Genomic DNA, 23682 nt, shown 5'->3' with positions numbered 1-23682 from the left:
TCGGTGATTGTTGGGCTTGGGGAGCACGGGAATGCCAGAGATGCGTATGAATGGTGTGATTTTAGCAATCCCCAACTTCCTTCGGTCATCATGACGATCCGCCGGATCCTGCATTTCCGTCAAGCTCTAGCTCTGTTGAAATGCTTTGCATTCTTCATGTAAGCTGTCAAAATTTCTCAGATACTCTCTAACGACCTTCATGATTTATATCTGAATCTGGATCTACAACGACAAGCTTATGGTCAGTTCATAAGGGCTCGTGCTATAGCGTCTTCTAGTTTATATAAGGAATAGATTGGATCTATTTTGATACTATTTGTAATGATCTAGGATCTCGTTCAGAAAAATCTAGCCATAAGATATTATTTGAACTTCTTGATTATATGTAAGTACCTAAGGTTTATCTTATTCATAGCTGGTATGGTATTAAATATACACCATCATGGATCCTCACAGTTTGTCCTTTGGTTATACAATAATAATCACTATTTCATGCCTTGATTGCATGTTTTTACTTTAATATTTGCCTCCCAAATGATAGCTGTTACCTCCTGATTTTTTTTTTTTGAGGGAAATTGCCTATGAAATATTGAGGGTTAAACTTTATTCATTATGATCCCGAAATAGGAGACTAATTTTATTGGCAACCTAGCTGGAAGAGTTTAGGACCTATTTCTTCAATGTAATAGTATTGTTTTAATGCAATCATTTCAGAATGCAATATTTTAGAAAAGAATGTGTGAGGACCCATATGAGCATATGTTTTGTCCCACATCAATTATTCATCGGAAAGACCTCGGATATTTATACAAGACCAAGAAACTCAAATAATATCTTTTCGCTAATCTTTTTGAGGGAGGTCTTGGGTCTTTATAAATGATATCAAAATAGATGCGGTTCATAACCTTAGGGACTAAGGAAAACTACAATATAAACTCATTTAATTTGACCACGAGCTCGTCGCAATATCTGTGATTGGATTTGGATTTTTAGCCTGGCGAGGATACTAGGACTTGAACTAGGAGAATATGTACATGCGTGTGTTTAGTCCTATGTCAGTTATTTGCCAAAAAGATCTTGAGGATTGATACAAGACTAAGAAATCTAAATAATACCCCGTAGCTAATCTTTTTAGGTGAGGTCTTGGGCCGTTATATGATGTGACTTGTAGGTTTGTGGCAGTGATTTCATAATACTTGCTTGTACATGCTCTCTACTAATATCATTGATACAGCTTGCCTATGCCCCGTCCATGGCTTTTGTGCCAAGGGGCCACACACGCTCATTCTCTAACTACTACAAACACCTTGTTGCATTGTTGATCCTACTGGTGGTCGGATATTTCTAGATGGCATTGACATTGCAACCGTCAGACGCATGACCCAAGATCCAGATTAAGAATTATATAGCAAGACCCAACTACGTTCGAGGGAACAGCGTGTAGCAGTGTCAGTGCACTAGAAGAAAAAACAGATAAACAAATGTGCACCTCTCCTGAACTCGTTACATGATATATTACTAGGGGTTGCAATTTAGGACTCGACCTGTCAACCCAACCCGCGAACAATTTGCTTTATGCGGATTTGACAGAAATGGGTTTAGGTCATAAATGGGTTAACCCGTCTCAATCTGTTTATTAGATGGGTTGGCTTCAGATTTTTAAACCTTTGATCTCTTGTTTTGACTCGTTTAATAATTGGGTTGAGTTGTTAAACTTATTTAAAACCTGTTTAACTCATTTGAAACTTGTTTAACCTGTTTCTGACCTATTCAACCCCCCCCCCCCCCCCCTATAGGATAAATTACTTTGAGATATTCCAATCATTCCAATGTGGAATCACATTTCATTTGCATTTATGCTATTAATTTTGAGCATCAATTTCAAACTTTAGAACACAAGCCTAGCATCATGAATGCCTAACATCATCATGAAGGTTTTCACCCTCAAATACATACTCCACTATGAAATGGAGGGTAAAATATCCCTACCTTGTTATTGGTTGTCATGCATTAGAAACTTCAATATTCACATTGCATCATTTTGTAGCTAATGTGTCTATTGACAGCTTGACTGTCATAATTATTTTGATATGCATTCTTTGTAGCTAGACGCATGATGACCATGTAATTTAGTAGATAATACTTTCTACTCTATGGTTGAGCTAAACTTGTAGCCATTATATAATATATCTGTTAGTCTTTTGGACTTCCATGCCATGTTTACAGTTGATTTTGAAATCATAAAATAGTATAAGATTCAATAGCGTCAATAGGATCCCGAAGAAAATGGAAAGAAGAAAGAGGGAGAGAGGGGGAGTGTGTGAAGATAGTAGTGGAGAGTGAAAACTATGTATGGGTCTTTCAACTCCTACTAGTGTGTCCGCATTAGCGGCCATCTTCACTTGACTGGGTCCCAAGTCATTTGATTGATGGATCAGTAGAGAGAATCCATAAAATTTTAATTTCTTAACAAGAATGGATGCTTGGCTGGTCTTCCAAGTTTCGATGACCTTTATCTATGTGAACTTCATTTTTCAATATTTACTTTTGGTTCTTTTTGGAAAATTATGAGAGAAGAATGAGATGTGCAAATGCTAACCCTCACTATGAAAAAAAAATGGGCTATCCCGACGTTTTTTTGAAAAAATGGGCTTATAAGCGTCGGTAATTTTGGCGGCGATGCCTCCAAAAACGTCGCAAAAGCGTCATGTAGGTGAGGGCGGAAAGTTTTTTTGCCGACGCTTACAAGCGTCGACATAATTATTGTTTTTGAAAAAAAAATTATTTAGAAACCTTAATCCTAGAAGCCTTGAGGATGGCTTTCTGGAACGGTTCCTGATCGTCCGAAGAGGAGGAAGAGGCGGGGGAGGAGAAATTATAAGAAGAAACATCAAGTTAATCACAAGATAAAAAGATACTACACACTTGAACAACGGACGGAGAAGGCTTAAAAAGATAAATAGATTGTAAATCCATACAAGGGAACCCATGCATTCTAAAATCCTAAAAATTGGCAAAATAGATAAATAGATAGTATATTTTTATCTGAATTTTTAGAATTTTATTTTTTAAAAGTTTAAAAATGAAAAATAAAAGCACTCTAAATGCTAACCCCGTCGTCCAATGGTATCCACGGAATCACGGATTCGAACGTTCGAAGGCCTGCTTAAATCTCGGACTCATCGTGGTCGACGAGGCCGGTGAATTGGTTTGTGGGGATCCGACAACGCCGTGTCGTCTGCTCCGGGGCCAAATTTTCCAACATTGTATGCGGCGGAGGCCACGCGGCCCCACTCTCGGGACCCCGATTAGATCACCGTCTGCACCAGAGAAGGCGTAGGCCCGCACGATCCCGAATCAATGGGCACCGTTCTTGGATTTCTGCCAGATCTTTCCGTCTTGGGGGCCGTTATTAACGAAGAAAATGTCGTTTTTGGATCTTGGTGGTAGATTTCTGTTCTTGGATTTCTGCCAGAAACTCGCTCGATCGCTCCAGGCTTTGGTCGTCGGCGACGCAGCAACCTTGAACCCTAACAAGGGTCAACACGCTGAGTAACAGGGAAAGTCTCCGTCCAAGGATTCCCTCGGTTTTCCTTTTGGGTGGAAATGTGCGCCCTTGCTTGGCCCCCAAGGAGCCGCCTACAGCCAAAAAAAAAAGGCTTCTTTGACGCCCTCATGCACGCCCGGCGTTACCCCCCGCCTCCATAAAATCGCTTCTTTTTGCCCAGTCTCTCCGGGGAACTCATGATCGTTCAAGAAGAAAGGATCGAAAAGCTGCGGTCTTGGGCTTTCTCTGACGGTATGGTGGCTTCTTTCTCGCGCTTTCCTTTGTTTGGAATGCCTTGGGATGCTGGATTCCTTCTCAGGCCCCTCTTTATTCATGGGTGGTTGTCTGTTTCTTGCCACCTCGGCCTCCTGCTGGTCCTGTCCTGCGTCTGGCTCTGTCGGAGGTGCAAGAGTCGAGACTCTAGCAAGCAGAGAGTAGAAAACAATCGGTTTTTGTATTCAAAATTAGTCCTCTGGACCTCCCTGGGTCTGGGCTTGCTTAATCTCTTCCTCTGTCTTTTTAATTACTTCTGGAATCAGGAAGGGTTCTGGTCTCACGACCGGCTTGCTGTCCAGTTGGACTTGTCTACCAGAGTCGTTGCATGGTTCGCCATCTCCGCTTACCTGCACTTCGAGTTCTTTTATTCCAGGGAGAAGAAATTTCCCATCTTTCTTAGGATTTGGTGGGTTCTGTTCGTCCTGATATCATGCTGTAGTCTTGTCGTAGACTTTCTCTGGCTCAAAAATAATGGAATTCTTCAGCCCCATCTGTGGGTGCTGGATTTTGGATCGCTCTTTTGCGGTTGTTTTCTTGGCTGTGCCGGGTTCGTCGGGAAGAGGACTCTCGAAGGGAGTCCTCCTCTTCAGGAGCCTCTGTTGAGCGCTGGTAGTGTCAATGGTGGGTCGCCCAATACCAGTTGCACCGGCGACGTCTCCCTTTTTGCAAATGCCGGTTTTCTCAGTATCCTTACCTTCTCTTGGATGGGTCCTTTGCTCTCCGTCGGTCATAAGAAGACGTTGGACCTCAAAGATGTTCCGCAGCTAGCTGATACTGATAGTGTTAATGGCATCTTCCCCATTTTCAAAAGCAAGCTCGAGTCATACACTGAGAGTGGTAACGAAGGGAGCGGAAGTGGCGGCGGCGGAATTACCACGTGTAGATTAGCCATGGCACTAGTGTTCTCTGTCTGGGAGCAAGTCCCGCTGACGGCGTTGTACGCGCTCGTGTACACAGTTGCCTCGTACGTGGGTCCATACCTCATCGATTTCTTTGTTCAGTACCTTAATGGCAGTCGGGAGTTTGCACATGAAGGATATCTTTTGGTGCTGGCATTCGTCGTGGCCAAGCTTCTCGAGTGCCTCTCGCAGAGGCACTGGTTTTTCAGACTGCAACAGGCCGGGATCAAGGTCCGGGCTTCACTTGTTGCTATGATCTACCAAAAGGGTCTTACTCTGTCGAGTCACTCGAGACAGAGCAGAACTAGTGGCGAGATCGTCAACTTAATGAGCGTCGATGCCGACAGAGTGGGGCTTTTCAGCTGGTACATGCATGATCTGTGGATGGTCGTTTTGCAAGTCACTTTGGCCTTGATGATCTTGTATTCTTGTCTGGGGCTTGCTTCGCTTGCCGCTTTAGCAGCCATCTTTGTTGTCATGTTAGGCAATCTCCCACTGGGGAAGGTGCAAGAGAACTACCAGGAGAAGCTGATGGAGTCGAAAGACGTCAGGATGAAAGCTACTTCGGAGATCTTGAGAAATATTAGAATTCTCAAGCTTCAAGGCTGGGAGATGAAGTTCTTATCCAGAATAATCGAGTTAAGGAAAACTGAGGCGAATTGGTTGAAGAAATATGTCTACGCGTATGGCATAATAACATTTATCTTCTGGGGTTCGCCTACTTTTGTTGCAGTGGTCACCTTTGGAGCTTGTATGCTTATGGGGATACCATTAAAATCAGGAAAAATTCTGTCTGCACTTGCAACATTTAGAGTGTTGCAGGAGCCGATTTATAATCTTCCTGACACAATCTCAATGATTATTCAGACCAAAGTTTCCCTCGATAGAATTTCCTCATTCCTCTGCCTTGAGGACTTGCAGCCTGATATGGTACAGAGACTTCCAAGAGGCAGCTCCGAGGTTGCGATCGAAGTAAGCAATGGAAGCTTCTCCTGGGATCTCTCTTCTGAAATTCCCACTTTAAAAGATTTGAATTTTCAAGTATTGCAAGGGATGAGTGTCGCTGTTTGTGGAACTGTTGGTTCTGGTAAATCAAGCTTGCTGTCCTGCATATTAGGTGAGGTTTCAAAGATATCTGGAACTGTTAAATTGTGTGGGACGATGGCTTATGTCTCCCAATCACCTTGGATACAGAGCGGTAAGATTCAAGAAAACATACTGTTCGGCAAGGAAATGGATGCCGAGAAGTATGACAATGTCCTCGAAGCATGCTCCTTGAAGAAGGACTTAGAGATTCTTCCCTTTGGAGACCAGACTGTCATTGGAGAGAGAGGCATCAATTTGAGTGGCGGGCAGAAGCAGAGGGTGCAACTTGCTCGTGCTTTATACCAAGATGCCGACATCTATTTGTTAGATGATCCATTCAGTGCTGTTGATGCCCACACAGGATCCCATCTCTTTAAGGTACTCACTTCCTTATAAGTAAATTCACTAATAAACCGAAGGTTTTTTTTTAAGAAGAATTTATACATAGGTTATACATGCCTTTTATTGTTATTTTCTTTTAATGCCTCTAAACAAGAATTTTAAGCTATGGATTTCGATTGTTACTTGCACCTACTTGAATCTTGGATGATATACAAATTAATCATGGTAGTCTGCCTCTGATAGTACTAAGCAAGCAAGAAACCTTCATGTTGCAGGAGTGTTTGCTTGGGGTTTTAGCTTCCAAAACAGTTGTCTACGTCACACATCAGGTGGAATTTCTACCTTCTGCTGATCTTATCCTGGTGAGCGATACTACCCCTGTTTCTTCCCCATGCTTTGATCGCACATACCTCTGCATGCACTCGAGCAGTCTGTTAGACAAAAACTTTTCTGTTCTTTGTAGGTTATGAAAGATGGAAAAATTGCACAAGGGGGCAAATACAATGACATACTAAACTCAGGAACTGAGTTTATGGAATTGGTTGGTGCTCATAAGGATGCTTTAGCTGCACTTGAGTCGATGGACCTTGCCAGCAATAGTTCGAGTAGCACCATGGAAGGTGATTCTTCTGACACTGATAGTAGCACACAGGCTCCTCGTAAAGTAGAGCAGAAGGATGCACAGAATGGTAAACCAGATGAATTAGATACTCAGAAGGGACAACTTGTTCAGGAAGAAGAGAGGGAGAAAGGCAAAGTTGGGTTTTCGGTCTACTGGAGATACATTACAATGGTATACAAAGGAGCTCTTGTGCCGCCAATATTGCTGGCGCAAATTCTTTTTCAAATCCTTCAGATTGGTAGCAACTACTGGATGGCTTGGGCGGCGCCTGTGTCAAAAGATGAAGAACCTCATGTGAATAGTGCAGTGCTTATCTATGTCTACATTGCATTGGCTCTTGGGAGCGCTTTCTGTATCCTCATTAGATCTCTACTTCTGGTAACAGCCGGGTATAAGACGGCAACACTGCTGTTCAACAAAATGCACATGTGCATATTCCGTGCTCCCATGTCATTCTTTGATTCAACTCCAACTGGGCGCATTTTAAACAGGGTAAGTCATTTTTGATCATTTTGATATTTTGGAAATAGATTTTTTTTTTTTAATATTTGTCAAGAATTATCTGACTCCATCGGTCATTTACATTAGCAATCTTTCTGCTACAGGCATCGACTGATCAAAATGAAGTTGATACAAGCATTCCTTTCCAAATTGGTACCTTTGCATTCTCAATTATACAGCTCTTGGCGATCATTGCAGTCATGTCACTGGTTGCATGGCAAGTTTTTATCGTCTTTATTCCTGTGATTGCTGCTTGCATTTGGTATCAGGTATGTGTTTCTTCCTGTGAACAGGAGTTCTGCAAGTGACAGAATTCATTACTCTTCTGAATACACTAATATTTAAGCATTAGTATTTCTAACTTCAATATGCAGACCCTTAAATGGCTGCATGTCATTCATGAACTTTGTTCTAAGTATCAAAGCTAATACAACCAGTGTGTGCAGCCTTTTACCGGCTTATAAGTTGATTTCTTGAGCAGAAATAGTTCATTACCCATTTTTAGGGATAAATAAATATTTTACCAATAACTCAGATGTAAGGGACTTATCAGACATCATAATTTATCAACTTATCTTTCGAAAAAGAATTTGAGTGTTTTATTTACGTCCTGAAGGCTAAAGGATGTCATAACATATTCTTAAAAATACTGGAATCTATTTTTGTCTTTCTATGCCATAGTTTTAGTTTTGTATGAATAGAAATATACTAACATGTGCTTGTGCTAACCACATCTAGCCATCAATCCTTATAAGCATGTGGGGTGTGTGTGTGTCTTGATATTGTATTTAACATGTCTGTAACTTCTTTGAACTTTCATTTTTTTTTTTCATACAAGTAGCTGTCCAGCAGATTATTGCTTTCAAGATATAATAATATAGGATTTGATTGTGTCAGTACAATCACAAATAAGGTGAAGTTAATTGGATGGAAGCTATAGATGGGCTTTCTCTGTTATATTGACCAGCATCACCATCAAAGTCACTCTGACTGGTGTGCTTTAGGGACTACTCTTCCGTTGTTTGGTTCATGGGTTGTCTAATTGATGGGTGGCAGTTATGGCATCCATAGAATTCTATTTTCTTGTGACGCAAGGAAAGATAGCTGTTAGGTCTTCCAAGTGTTTTATAGTCTTTACAATCCCATCTTTGATGCATCAATTCCTTTTTACGCTTTGAGAGACAACCTTGCTCAATTAATGTAAGTCATGTTTTGATCTTTGTTTTCTCTTTTTCTGTCTTTATATCATATTTCAATAACACAGTTGTGACGTTACCACAAAATTAAGAAAATGAAAAAAAATATCATTACTATTATTGTACAGTATATTTCATGTCGTAGAAGATGTTTTCCAGATGCTTCAGTTTCCTATCTTCTGAAAGCACTCTCGTCCAGTTCCACTTTCTGAGTATTTGACCATCATCGAAAAACCTCTCTTTGTGCACTCAACGCAATCTCGTTGAGTGCTGGGGTAACCTGTATAGCGTAAAGAGCTACTTGTAAAATCAAACCAGATGGGACAAGTTGACGGCAAAGTGAATGGTCGTTGTGTTCTTAAAAACAGCTTTAGAAATTCATTTTACTTCTGAAAACACATCTATCATGCAACCATGAATCTGCATGGCCCTGACATCGCATTGTGGTCTATTTTCTCTTCTGTGGTCGGTCCTAAAATTTATGAATTTAATCCTCATGTGGCATATCATTCTTGTGTTTTCAGCAATATTACATTGATACCGCGCGGGAACTAGCAAGGTTGGTCGGGGTGTGCAAAGCTCCCATCATACAACATTTTGCTGAATCAATGTCAGGATCGATGACAATTAGAAGTTTTGGCCATGAATCAAGATTTGTAGGTACTAACTTCCATCTGAATGATGATTACTCTCGACCCGAGTTTTATAATGTTGGTGCAATGGAGTGGCTCTGCTTTCGTTTGGATATGTTATCATCACTTACTTTTGCCTTCTCATTAGTATTTTTGATTTCCGTGCCAAAAGGTGTAATCGAGCCAGGTATTTGCTTTGATGAAGATTGCTTTTATTTATTTGGTTAGTTATTTTCTGATGCTGTCTCTATGGGACACGGAAAATAATCTTGCATGTTTGGTGTTCTCTACATCCTTTCAGGCATTGCTGGCCTTGCAGTGACATATGGGCTTAATCTGAATATGCTACAAGCCTGGGTCATATGGACTCTCTGCAATCTCGAGAACGAAATCATATCTGTAGAGAGGATTCTGCAATATACTAGCATTCCTAGTGAACCACCTTGTTGCCCAGTAGATACAACCCAAGAGGGGGGGTGAATTGGGTCTTTTAAAAACTTTTAAGCTACTTCTAGCACTTTTTGATTAATTATGCTAAGTTGTATATATGCGCAGTGAAAGTTAAACTTAGCGACAGTTTGATGTATAGAATGTGACTTGATTGAGTATGCTTGCAACTAAAGAATTCGCGGATAATAGTTAAGCAAGCAATTTATCTAAGTGAGTAAGTGTGTGAGTTAGATAATGACAAAAAGCATTACAAACACAGCAAACATATAGTGGTTCGGTGCACCCCAGCACCTACATCCACTCCCCAAGACTTCTTGGGAATTTCACTATAATCCTACAGATTACAGTCGGTTGTTTTACAAGCTCACAACCCAACTTGTTGTTTTGCGAGATCACAACGAACTCGGTCGGTTTTCCCAGGCTCACCGACTAGAACCAACCCCGATTGTTTTCCCGGGCTCACAATCAAACCCTTTCACGTTGGTTTTACCCTCGGCTCACCAACAAACCTATCTCCGTTGGTTTTCCCTTCGGCTCACCAACAAACCTTACACCGTTGGTTTTCCCTTTGGCTCACCAACAAACCTTAACCCCTTGATTCAATCCCGTGATTGAATCAAGTTACAAGATAATAAAACAAAGTTTAAAACAAATCAAAGCTTCTTAAACAAGCAAATATAACAATATAAACAAACAGAGTAAAGAGAAGCCCTCAAACGAGTTTTGAAGATGGAGGAGCTCGACTTCTTCTTTACTTGACCCTCTTCTGATTTGGCACGAAGTAGAGGATCACCGAGGCAGCACACTGATGGAGAGGAAGCTTTGGGATTCACTTGGAAGCTCTTCTTCTCTCTATTTCTCTTTGGATGGCCCTTTTTGTGCTTATGGGAGATTTTCCTTGTAATCTCTTTCCTAAATGTTTTCTCCCACTTCCATGAGTTCTCCCCTAGCTCTCTTCTTGTTTTTATAGCTTTAGATGGAGTGGAAACAAGAATATAGCCGTTAGAGACAAAAATATAGCCGTTGGAACCAGTCTGCACCTCCTGACAATATTACCGTTGGGATCGGAGTCGACTCGCGCGATCAGGAGTCGACTCGGCTGTAGCGGGAGTCGACTCAAGCTTTTCCGGAGTCGACTCGGCAACTGTTCCAAATTTGAATTTTGTCCACTCGAGTCGACTCGACTATCCTGGGAGTCGACTCGAATCCCAGAGTCCGAACTCCCGATCCTCTGTCTTTTGGCTCGTCCAGTCTTGGAGTCGACTCGAACTTCCTTGGAGTCGACTCGGCTCTCAGTTTTCGAAAGTTGGTCTTCTGCCATCTTAGTGTAGTGCTGCCTTGGAGTCGACTCGAGCTGTCTGGGAGTCGACTCGAATCTCAGAGTCGGAAAACTGATCCTCTGTATTTTGGAGCCGCGCTGCCTTGGAGTCGACTCGACTTGTCTTGGAGTCGACTCGCCTCTCAGAGACGAAAATACCGTCTTCTGTCTTGGGGTTGCGCTGTCTTTGGAGTCGACTCGGACTTTGTGGGAGTCGACTCGAATCTCAGTGTCCAAAAACTGCTTCTCTGAGTTTTCCCTTGTGTACCACTGAGAGTCGACTCTCGCTTTCTTTGGAGTCGACCCGACAACCATTGGAGTCGACTCGCATTCCTCAGGAGTCGACTCGAATCTCAGGGTCGAAAATCCCTCTCTGACTTTTCTGCCTTTTACACCCTGGAGTCGACTCGTTCTACTCTCGAGTTGACTCGCCAAGCATTGGAGTCGACTCGAATTCCTCAGGAGTCGACTCGAAGACTATTCTTTTAAATTTTCCTTGAATTTGCTCCTCCAATTTGAATCTTTTGAACTTGAGACTTGGGCCAATAACTTGTAGCTTTCTTCCAACTTTTCTTGAGTGCTTTTAGAGGCCTTCTTGTGTTCTTCCAACTTGCTATGTTCCTTGCAAAATAAATATCTTTCTCCTTGCAACATAAACATTAGTATCTATACTTCAAGGTGTTGTGATCATCAAAATCAATCTATGAATCAATCTTTGGGTCATCAATCTCCCCCTTTTTGATGATGACAAAACTTGGAGTATATGCAATATAAAAGATATTGTTTTCTAGAAGTAATACATAGCAAAGTTGCATGAAGTAGACAACATGTATATTTAAAACAAAACATACTTCATGATAATGTTTTAGATTTAATCAGCTTAACACAATCAATATATTTCAGTTCAAGCTGATTATCACAAAGCATTATAAGCATATACTTAGATATTTCTCCCCCTTTTTGACAACATCAAAAAGATAGTGAAACATTAAGTACAAAGATCAGAGCAGAACACATCGAGTGTGAATTCAAGAGATTTTCTAATTTGATACCACAGATAGTTTTCTAATCAAGTGTAGGTGGAATCTTCTTTAGGTTAATTCAAGAAGTACCACAATTAATAACCAAAAACATGAGTGGAAATCTAACCTCTCTTTAATAATAAGTATGAAAGCTTGTTCATTGAAGAACTTTTGCCCAATCTATTAAGTATTTTATCAACATGAGAGCAATTTAATTGATTTTCAGAGTAAAAGATCAAAACTTATATACTTGAAAAACATATCATCATGTTGGATCATGACTTCAAAGTTCTTTTTATGATAATAAGAGCATTGGGGCACAAATACCAAAATATGAATTCATGCAATTTATGATATATCTTAGAGCTCTTTTAAGGACTTTCTTTTATTCCTTTAGAAAATAAGCACGATTTGATACATATATAAAAATATGAATTGGCACAATATTTAAGTTCTAAAGTTCAAGTCAATTACACGTTATTCTCCCCCTTTTTCATTAAGTTAGAGGCTCTCAAGATTTGTAATTTGGTTCATGAGTGATGCATAAGATATACTAACCAAATAACACGCCTCAAGGTGTATCATAAAGATTTTCAGATTTAAATTTCAGATGATACATATTGGAGAGTATTAGGATCACTTTTCATTTAGTATTCTTTCCCTCTCCTATAGATTCATGTAATTAAGTTCCATAAGACCTCTCCTTCTGAAATTTTCTTTCTCCCCCTCAATTGATCATTCCATTTAAGAGTTTAGAATCCTAAGATAATGTTCAACAAAATTGTCAATCTCAAAAATATATTTTCTATAAGTTTCAGCTTATTTTCATAAGACTCAAGGTTTGAGATAAGACAACCTTTATAGAACTCATCTCAAGGTAATTAAAGCATGTCTTGCAATATAAGGAGGTTCATCAAAATCAATCCATAAAGTTCAAAGCATGCATCAAAATAAAGTGTCTTTGGGATAGGATACTGAATATCTAAAGCTCCCCCTCAAAAGATGCATTCTTCTTTAATCATTCTTAATTGTTGAATTTCAGACTTTAGTGATAAACGTGAATAACACTAAAATTCTGTAATATCAAGAATGTAGAGTAATCTAGTATTATTTCAAAATTTGTAGTAATTACTCTTTCTAATCCTTTACGAACAAGTTATGCTTTCTCATAATCTTAGAGAAAATGTGTAGAAATATTAATCAGAAAATGATTCATTTGAAGCTTAGTTTCTTTCAACCGCATTTACATTTTCTTTCTTTTAGAATCATTTGAGTGAGCTGAAATATTTCTAGCTTTAAGATCATTCACTCTATTGATAGAAGTGTTTAATAATGTAGGGGAGAAAAACATATAGATGATTATTGAAATATATATATTTTTAGAACTCAATTTCTTAATCATAGTTTTTCACCAATGTATTCATGAAACACAATAAATCTTTTTAATATCAAAATAAAATCATATATTTAGAAATTTTTGTTTGCAATCAAGATCATCGAAAAACACATCATTTGGACCAATATTAGTACACTTTGAAGATAAGAAATGATATGTTTCGGATGCGTATCGGAGCAATCACCAAAGGCATCAAAATTAATTCTGTTTTTCTTAAAGTAAGACTTTATTTTAAAATTACATTTAGTTTAAGCTTTTATACAAAATCAGATTCTGAATTACATAGGATTTTCAATAAAAGCTTTCTAAGTCATAATATGAGATATGTATCTTTCACAATGTAGCTCATCTTAAATTGTTACGATTGAAAAATACATATTTCAATAACATTAAAGCACTTTCAGAATCTTTGTGTTTAATTTTGAGTTTCGATACACAATAAAGGATATTTTAACAAGTATTAGGACATTATGTATCAAAGTTAGGCAAGTAGAAAGATAGATCAAAATCAATTTATTTTCCCTAAATAGAGATATTCTTCTCTTCTCCTTTCTACAATTTTATTTAGCTTTCAGATTTTAACAATGATTGTGAATGACAAATCTGAAATTTCTTTTCAATAAAACTAGACAAAAGATGTTATGTAGCAATTCAAACATTCAATCAAATTGTCCAAGTATGAAACATTACAAAATATTGAGAATCCATAAATCAAGACATCATACCATATGCAAAATATACCATGTGTTAAGTCATGCATTAAAATACTAAGTACAAGAATGTCAAGGATCAAAATCAATTCTTTTCAAATAAACTCCCCCTATTTAAATATAATCTTGCAATAATTTCATCCTTAAAGTGTGTTTTCAAGTGATTAAAAATTTGACTTAATTCTACTTTCATTTACTTTGTTTTTCATTTATAACTTTCTTATGCTCTATACTCTATTTGCTCCCTATCCGGTGGAGTTGGGAAGGGGCACGAGGTACTACCACTAGCCTCCCTCTTGTGCCGTCCCTAATATGCCCTACACCGAATAGTTGGGTCAAATAGTGCCGGGTACTACCACTAGCCTCCCCATTGGCACCATCCCTATGATGAGCAATATAGAAAGGTTAAAATGTTTACTTCAAAACCTCCCTATTTAAGTGTAATTAATTATGGATTTTATCCCTTCCAAAAGAATGCTCACACAAGTCTCACAAATGTGTCGAATATATTAAGTTTGTTTTGCTTTTCCTTAAGGTTGAAGTGTTTGCCTCTACTTGGATTTTACTTCTCTTGAATAATATCCATTTTCTTTTCTTTATCTCTCTCTCTTTTTGTTATTCTCAAGTAATTTTCATGAGAGAGCAGAATAGAGAATTAATCTTACGTATCATATATATGTATATCATGCAAACAATATTTTCATTATGCTCAAGGTTTCATAACTTCTCACAAGTTATTTTACATCAACATTTTAAGCATATACTTGTGTATTTCATGGTTATGACATAGGCAAAGATATATTTTAGTTTGGGCAAACCATGAAATAATTTCTAAAAGTATAAGTCAGTCAATACACATATAGACATGATATCAAAAATTAATAATTAAAGAATTTAATCATGCCATAATAAGATTTAAGTTACTGACTTTGCTCAACTAATTTGTGAGAAAGGTATCTAAATTACCTATTCATTATATGTTCTTCAAGCCAAACTAGATTTCTTATGTGTGAACTTTTGGCTGAAGAAGATCCTCTCTCTTGTTTGCATGTAAATGTTTAGTGTATCTTACATGAAGATATCCTTCAAGTTGAAATCTCTCATTTTTCTTTCTTGAAGGAAGGTCATTAGTTTCTTTAAGATACAAAGCATTCATCCAACATATATATTTTTTAACTAGATGACTCAATATAAGATATGACAATAGTTGCATGTTGAGTCACTTTACTCAAGAGATTGCCTAAATATAAGCAAGCACATATCATTTGAACTAAAGAGATAGATTCATTAACCAAGATAGTTTAAGTCAATTTAGTTTAGATTCTATTTGCTTAAGATAATTATTAATAAGATATGTTAACTATGTTTTAATCAATTTATCTTAAACATTTGTTTCTATCAAAATTCAGATTATGATTCATTTGTTATCAATAAATTATGATTCATTAGAGTTAGATTGAAGTCTTGCATAAGGGCACATAATGATCACACAATCTGGTCTATTAGGTGTTTGATGAAATAATTATTCTATCATGCTTTTGATGCTTGTTCCAAATCACATATTGCTTTATCATATTGGTAATGAGTGTTTTCAAATAAGGTGGTTATTTTACATAGATTTTTTTTTTAAATGAAATAACCACATAGACGTATATTCTACACATTCATTTGACAGAATATAAAGCTCATAAAGCAAGCAAATGATAATGGTGATCTTTACTTCTAATCATGCAAGAATTTCATCAAGATCTAATTCATCTTTTCTTGATTGAATCTTTTAGTAGTCACCAATTTTTCTTCATTAAGTGCATTTCTGAAAACTCAATTTGGTTCTAATTATTAACAAGTTTTCAGATTGTCATATGTAAAAGATTAAACATATCCATATATAATTTGATTTTAGTATCTTGATAATGAATCATTAGTCTCATAAAGAATAAACTGAATTGATATTTCTTTAACTAGAATCTTTTCATTGAATATTCTATATGCATTGCTTGATGAATGATATCCAAGGATAGAAATATCTTTATCAGATTTGGCATTATTTTCATAAGAATATATCAGGTATAACGTGTACGACTGAAAAATATGAAAGATATGCAGTAGTTCATTTTCTATTTTTCAGAAGATCAAATGGAGTTTTCATTAAATATAGACCTAATAGAAACCATATATATGACAAGCAATGATGATAGCTTTTAAATGACTATCGTACAACATTGCCTTTTTCATTTCTTCAAGGATTCTATTAACCCTATTTTACTTATGGTGTTCTTTGGTGCAGAAATAATTGTATTCAATATTATTTCTGTGCACAACTTAATACAAAATTGGTTTTCAACACTATGCCATGATACTTCTTTTACTTTCATAGTTTGCAAACCTTTTTCATTTGATCCCTTTCACAAGATTTAGCAAATGCAGAAAATACTTTAATTTTACTTGCCAAAAACAAATCCAATGTAAGCTTGTGAAAACTTAGTGATGGAAACAACATCTTTAGATTTAGAAATGATTTTTGTTTGTTTCCTTAGTTAACATGCATAGTAAACTTTGACCTTGCAGAAGATATTCTAAGTAAACCAATGACAAGATCTTTTGAGATTAGGTCCATACTAGCATAAGTTAATTTTATATGCCAAAAAGAATTCTTTGATCATAGTATTTATAATACATATATTCAAAGATATACCAAGTACACATTTTCATATCTATGATCAATGAACAATAATGCCATGGATAAAAACTCTCAGTCAAGCATATAGAGAATTCATTGAGTTATTCTTAGGAGAATTGATTTACCAAATTATCCATCTATAAGTAAAGCATAATCTAGAAAGATGGAGTGATTTGGATATATTTTCTTTTCATATCAGAAATATCACTTATATCACAAGAAAAGAATGATTAATACTTGCAAGATGTGTTTTAATCAACTAATAAAACAATTTCAGTATGAGAGGATGCGAGAATTACTGATTTCATTATTATTTTTTTGTTAATAACTTTTTAAGTTTCTTTATGTTCCATGGGTACCTTGGTACACCTATGTGTCCATCCTCATTTTCTCATTTTGGGTACCCAAGCTTGCTTGAGTCCTTGAGAGTTAGGACATATGGTTCCTTTTGGAACCCATATCTGTTTAATAGTAATAACTTTACCATTTAATTTAATTATACTAGAACGATAGGTAAAGTTGTTATTCCCATCCTTTTCATTTTTGAAATAAGTTATCTTATTTAATGGTTTGCTTGATAAATTGATAACCTTTTTCTCTAGAGATTTATGGCTAAGTGAAGGAGTCAAGCTAAATTTTGATTTATCAAAATCAGCATGTTGGCTTTCAAACATCATTTTTAATCTTTCTGAGCTTACGGTGAATTTGTTAATGCAAGATTTTAATTGATTAATTTCTTCGCGTAAGTTTTGATTTTCTTTAATTAAGCTATGATTTTTCTGAATCAATTCTTCTGAAAATGACCTTAAGCTTTCATTTTCAGAATTTAGTTTCTTAAGATTTTTATTCTTTACAGTTAATTTTCTACATTCACTATACAACTCATGAAAAGCATTTAATAATTCATCATAAGAGAATTCTTCTTGAAAATCATTTGAGGTAAGAGTAGATTCAGATTTTACCTTGTCTTCTTGTGCCATAAAGCACAAGTCAGTTACCTCTTGTAGTTTCTTGGAGCTAATATCATCATTGTTGCTCCTAACCTTTATTTTTTGGCTTGACTCTTTCTTGGTCAAGGCTTTCTTCCTTTTTATCTCTTTCTTCCTTTCTTCTTGCTTTCTCTTTTTCCTTGTCTTTAGGAAGCTGATTTGCCTCGGAGTCGACTCGGACCTTATTGGAGTCGACTCGGCTAGCTTGGGAGTCGACTCGGAACTACTTGGAGTCGACTCGTTCACAGGGTCTTCAAGACTGTGTCTCTGCCTTTCAGACTGTTCTTCTCTAGGAGTCGACTCGGACGAACTGGGAGTCGACTCGGCTACTGTGGAGGATTCTGCAATCTCATTGTTAGTACGCAATTGAAGCACATGTGAGCTAATCTGAGATTTATCATAAATAGTTTCTAAAGTATCCCAGATCTCCTTAGCAGATAAGCATGCAGAAATTTCATTAAACTTCGTTTCATGAATAGCACAATATAATATGTTCATAGCATTAGCATTCAATTGTGCTAAGTCCTTTTCATTAATAGTTTTAGAGAGTGTATGAAGGTCATTTATTATGATTTTCCATAAATAATAGTTTTGTGATTGAATGAAAATGCGCATGCGTATTTTCCAATGTGGGTAGTTTATACCATTAAACAGTGGAGGTGTATCAATTGATTGTCCTTCTCCTAGAAAACTATCTATTTGAGTTGTCATGATCTTTGGCTCTAGTCGGTTAAGACTACAAATAATATTTGAGCACCTGCTCTGATACCACTTGTTGCCCAGTAGATACAACCCAAGAGGGGGGGTGAATTGGGTCTTTTAAAAACTTTTAAGCTACTTCTAGCACTTTTTGATTAATTATGCTAAGTTGTATATATGCGCAGTGAAAGTTAAACTTAGCGACAGTTTGATGTATAGAATGTGACTTGATTGAGTATGCTTGCAACTAAAGAATTCGCGGATAATAGTTAAGCAAGCAATTTATCTAAGTGAGTAAGTGTGTGAGTTAGATAATGACAAAAAGCATTACAAACACAGCAAACATATAGTGGTTCGGTGCACCCCAGCACCTACATCCACTCCCCAAGACTTCTTGGGAATTTCACTATAATCCTACAGATTACAGTCGGTTGTTTTACAAGCTCACAACCCAACTTGTTGTTTTGCGAGATCACAACGAACTCGGTCGGTTTTCCCAGGCTCACCGACTAGAACCAACCCCGATTGTTTTCCCGGGCTCACAATCAAACCCTTTCACGTTGGTTTTACCCTCGGCTCACCAACAAACCTATCTCCGTTGGTTTTCCCTTCGGCTCACCAACAAACCTTACACCGTTGGTTTTCCCTTTGGCTCACCAACAAACCTTAACCCCTTGATTCAATCCCGTGATTGAATCAAGTTACAAGATAATAAAACAAAGTTTAAAACAAATCAAAGCTTCTTAAACAAGCAAATATAACAATATAAACAAACAGAGTAAAGAGAAGCCCTCAAACGAGTTTTGAAGATGGAGGAGCTCGACTTCTTCTTTACTTGACCCTCTTCTGATTTGGCACGAAGTAGAGGATCACCGAGGCAGCACACTGATGGAGAGGAAGCTTTGGGATTCACTTGGAAGCTCTTCTTCTCTCTATTTCTCTTTGGATGGCCCTTTTTGTGCTTATGGGAGATTTTCCTTGTAATCTCTTTCCTAAATGTTTTCTCCCACTTCCATGAGTTCTCCCCTAGCTCTCTTCTTGTTTTTATAGCTTTAGATGGAGTGGAAACAAGAATATAGCCGTTAGAGACAAAAATATAGCCGTTGGAACCAGTCTGCACCTCCTGACAATATTACCGTTGGGATCGGAGTCGACTCGCGCGATCAGGAGTCGACTCGGCTGTAGCGGGAGTCGACTCAAGCTTTTCCGGAGTCGACTCGGCAACTGTTCCAAATTTGAATTTTGTCCACTCGAGTCGACTCGACTATCCTGGGAGTCGACTCGAATCCCAGAGTCCGAACTCCCGATCCTCTGTCTTTTGGCTCGTCCAGTCTTGGAGTCGACTCGAACTTCCTTGGAGTCGACTCGGCTCTCAGTTTTCGAAAGTTGGTCTTCTGCCATCTTAGTGTAGTGCTGCCTTGGAGTCGACTCGAGCTGTCTGGGAGTCGACTCGAATCTCAGAGTCGGAAAACTGATCCTCTGTATTTTGGAGCCGCGCTGCCTTGGAGTCGACTCGACTTGTCTTGGAGTCGACTCGCCTCTCAGAGACGAAAATACCGTCTTCTGTCTTGGGGTTGCGCTGTCTTTGGAGTCGACTCGGACTTTGTGGGAGTCGACTCGAATCTCAGTGTCCAAAAACTGCTTCTCTGAGTTTTCCCTTGTGTACCACTGAGAGTCGACTCTCGCTTTCTTTGGAGTCGACCCGACAACCATTGGAGTCGACTCGCATTCCTCAGGAGTCGACTCGAATCTCAGGGTCGAAAATCCCTCTCTGACTTTTCTGCCTTTTACACCCTGGAGTCGACTCGTTCTACTCTCGAGTTGACTCGCCAAGCATTGGAGTCGACTCGAATTCCTCAGGAGTCGACTCGAAGACTATTCTTTTAAATTTTCCTTGAATTTGCTCCTCCAATTTGAATCTTTTGAACTTGAGACTTGGGCCAATAACTTGTAGCTTTCTTCCAACTTTTCTTGAGTGCTTTTAGAGGCCTTCTTGTGTTCTTCCAACTTGCTATGTTCCTTGCAAAATAAATATCTTTCTCCTTGCAACATAAACATTAGTATCTATACTTCAAGGTGTTGTGATCATCAAAATCAATCTATGAATCAATCTTTGGGTCATCACACCTGTTACTATTGAAGCAAACAGACCAGATTGTAACTGGCCATCAAAGGGAGAAGTAGTCCTTCGTGACCTGCAGGTAAATCTTAGCATACTCGGTCATTTTTGTCATTCCGGGTTGATATGAGGAGTAGCAAGTTTTTCATTAGTTTCTATGCTGCAATTTCGTTATATATTCCTTGATCGCCTGTTTTTGCTTAATGATTTGCGTCAAAGAATCAAAGGCGAAAGTTGTTGACTTGTGAGAAGTCAAAGGGTTAAACTTGTTCATTATCTTTTCTGCTTCTAAATTGGGAGGCCTGTTTAAATTAACAGCACAATGTTGCATAACTTAGCTCCTGTTTCTTGAATTTGTATTCTTGCCCTTCCCATCATGAAATGCCTGTTTGTATTCTCTGGTTCTTGTCGGGTGCTGACTAATGTTGGTGCAGGTTCGTTATGGCCCACACATGCCTTTTGTCTTAAGGGGTCTCACATGCACATTCCCTGGTGGAATGAAGACTGGTATTGTTGGAAGAACTGGCAGTGGGAAATCTACCCTAATACAGACACTCTTCCGCATCATTGATCCTACTGTCGGTCAGATATTTATAGATGGCATTAACATTTCAACAATCGGACTGCATGACTTAAGATCTAGACTAAGCATTATTCCACAAGACCCAACCATGTTTGAGGGAACCGTGCGTAGCAACCTTGACCCTCTTGAAGAGTACACTGATGAACAAATATGGGAGGTACTTTCATTTTCCAACATGCACTACATTGTTATTAACTTTTGCCTGATTGCGTCAACTTTGCGTGGGGTATATTGGCTGCTCATAACTTCCTATGCAACACTACCATTTATTTTAGGCCTTAGACTGCTGTCAGCTTGGAGAAGAAGTTAGGAAGAAAGAATTAAAGCTCGACTCTGCAGGTTTGACAATTGAATTTGTTTTTGTTTCTGAAATTGTAGCTGGTAAAAACACTGGCACTCCTCATCTACTTGCCAATATGAACTTGTAGCTTTGTCATCAACACTTATTTCTGAATTTGTACGCAAAACTACAAAGGCTACTTTTATATTGGTATCATGAATTTTGATGGCATGCATGACACATTTGACTTGCAGTCACTGAACATGGCGAGAATTGGAGTGTCGGTCAGCGCCAGCTTGTCTGTTTAGGTCGGGTGATTTTGAAAAAAAGCAAGGTCTTGGTCCTCGATGAAGCGACTGCTTCGGTGGATACTGCAACTGATAGCCTAATTCAGAAAACCCTGCGGCAGCAGTTTTCGGAATCCACTGTCGTAACAATAGCGCATCGGATAACATCTGTTCTTGATAGTGATTTTGTCTTGCTTCTCGATAATGGTTAGTACATCGAATGTCTCAAAATTTTTCTTTTACCCTTTTCCGGGATAATCTTTGATTGGACTTCTTTTGTGATCAGGAGTGATCGTGGAACATGACACCCCAACTAGATTATTAGAAAACAAGTCATCTTTATTTGCAAATCTTGTTTCTGAATATACCATGAGGTCAAGTTCAAGTTTTGAGAGACCGAGCAATGGATGAATGGAAGACTATGGTCAGTCTGATTTCATTGAGATACCATAACTTGGATGATGCCGAAAAATGACTGGAAGATGACCAAGTATTGCTCCTTCATAATTGTGAGGGCAGATGCAGAGTCTTGAGCCTGCATATATCAAATGGAGGCTGGTAGGATGTTCTGAATGTTATAAATACTTGAAGATACTCTTAACACAAGTTGCAATGATGAAAGGTAAGTGTTGCTGTCGTAGCTTTTTCATGTGGATAAATGTCAGAGTTACCCTCAAATATATTGTGCATTTTTTGTAACTTTATGAGTGGGTGTGTAATATCGAAACCACTATTATTTTCTGAGACAAAAGTGATGCCCGCAGGAAGATTATAATCTTTTATTACCTTTTTCATTGTGATCAGGAGACAGGCACTTTCTTTTGTTTTACATTTATAATCGCTGAGGATGCTGAAGGCTGCTTCTAATGCTGGAGTACCACAGATCAGCATTAGTAGTTCGTAGCATAATTAATGTTTTAAACTTCTTTCTCTATCCTTTTGTGAAAAACAAAAAGAAAAAATTCCTCTCCATCCCCGTCTTCTCTATCCTTCTAAGCCATTCCTCTGAGGGATCTTGAGTATTATAGAGGATCAAGAAACTCAAATAGTACCTTCAGACTAGTCTTTTTGGGTGAGATCTCGAGTTGTTACATTGATAATGGTTGGTGCAGCTTAGTGTCTCCATTTCTCCTTCTCTTATCCTTTTCGGCTACTTGATTTTTAACATGGGTTCTTGGTGGAGCAGTTGTGATCATGATGGATCACCGACCCCAACCAGATTGTTACAGAACAAGTCATCTTTATTCACAAAGGTTGCCACTAAATATACTATGAGGCCTAGTTCAAGTTTTGATAAACTAAGCAATCATGGAATGAACAACCAATCCAATTTCATGAAGGTCCTTTGGTGATGCCAAACTTTGTGGAAAGCCATATCTATCTTATAATTCTGTGTACAATTCTGCATGCAGATGCAATTTTTTGTTCTTAGATTTTATTGATTCAACCAATATTGATAAGTGGCCAGTACATATTTCTGAGTGGTTGCAATTGCTTTCAGATCCTTCAACACAGGTCTTAATGATGAGCTGAGAGTTATCCTCTGGTAGTACTCAATTGGGATTGGTGTTAGGGTTGATGATGAAAAATATTATGTATCTATGTATAGTATCTAGATACATGGAAGATAATATCAGTGCAATTACTTATGTTTCCTCCCCAGCCCAGTTAGCCTCTCTGAATACGTGCTTAGTCTAGAAGGCCACACTGGCATTGATCATAGCCCGAATGTTCCGAAGCAAGGGGTGGCACAATCATTTGAGCCTTTCGAAGGGTGCCAGAATACCTTTTTTTTAATTAAATATGGTGGTATAAGTTCCCTTACACCATTAGCTTATACGTAATCTGCTGCTTCATCCAGTTTTATTTACTTACGAAACATTGTGGACTAATATCTCCTTTAAACATTGCAAGTCTTTAGAATATCTTTACTAATTATTCATTTAATTTCAATCTGTAACGAGATACGAGGGACCTATAAGTATGGATGTATAAACTCTCTTTGGCCAGTCTTTTCTTTCTCTCCCTCTGGAACTAGCTTAGTTTCC

The 23682-nt window shown here is 38.0% G+C and overlaps 1 protein-coding gene across 2 annotated transcripts; it reads left to right on the top strand.

The window, feature by feature from the left end:
* Positions 1 to 3137: 3137 nt before the first annotated feature.
* Positions 3138 to 22416, top strand: LOC148703628 (ABC transporter C family member 3-like). Of its 2 annotated transcripts, none has more exons than XM_089931085.1 (11): positions 3138 to 6186; positions 6426 to 6512; positions 6614 to 7264; positions 7378 to 7542; positions 8994 to 9129; positions 9403 to 9543; positions 20493 to 20566; positions 20919 to 21224; positions 21343 to 21406; positions 21602 to 21841; positions 21921 to 22416. In XM_089931085.1, exons 1-11 carry the CDS (start codon positions 3745 to 3747, stop codon positions 22043 to 22045), a joined length of 4431 nt encoding a protein of 1476 aa, XP_089787211.1. In that variant the 5' UTR covers positions 3138 to 3744; the 3' UTR covers positions 22046 to 22416. The 2 variants fall into 2 exon arrangements, with proteins under 2 accessions (XP_089787211.1, XP_089787210.1); XM_089931084.1 differs by having other exon boundaries at positions 8994 to 9288.
* The last annotated feature ends 1266 nt before the right edge of the window (positions 22417 to 23682 follow it).

The sequence above is a fragment of the Phoenix dactylifera genome, chromosome 5, assembly GCF_051530095.1.
Source record: "Phoenix dactylifera cultivar Ajwa chromosome 5, Ajwa_hap1_PhDact_Kaust_v1.1, whole genome shotgun sequence".
Classification (NCBI taxonomy): domain Eukaryota; kingdom Viridiplantae; phylum Streptophyta; class Magnoliopsida; order Arecales; family Arecaceae; genus Phoenix; species Phoenix dactylifera.
This window is presented reverse-complemented; position numbering and strand designations above follow the sequence as displayed.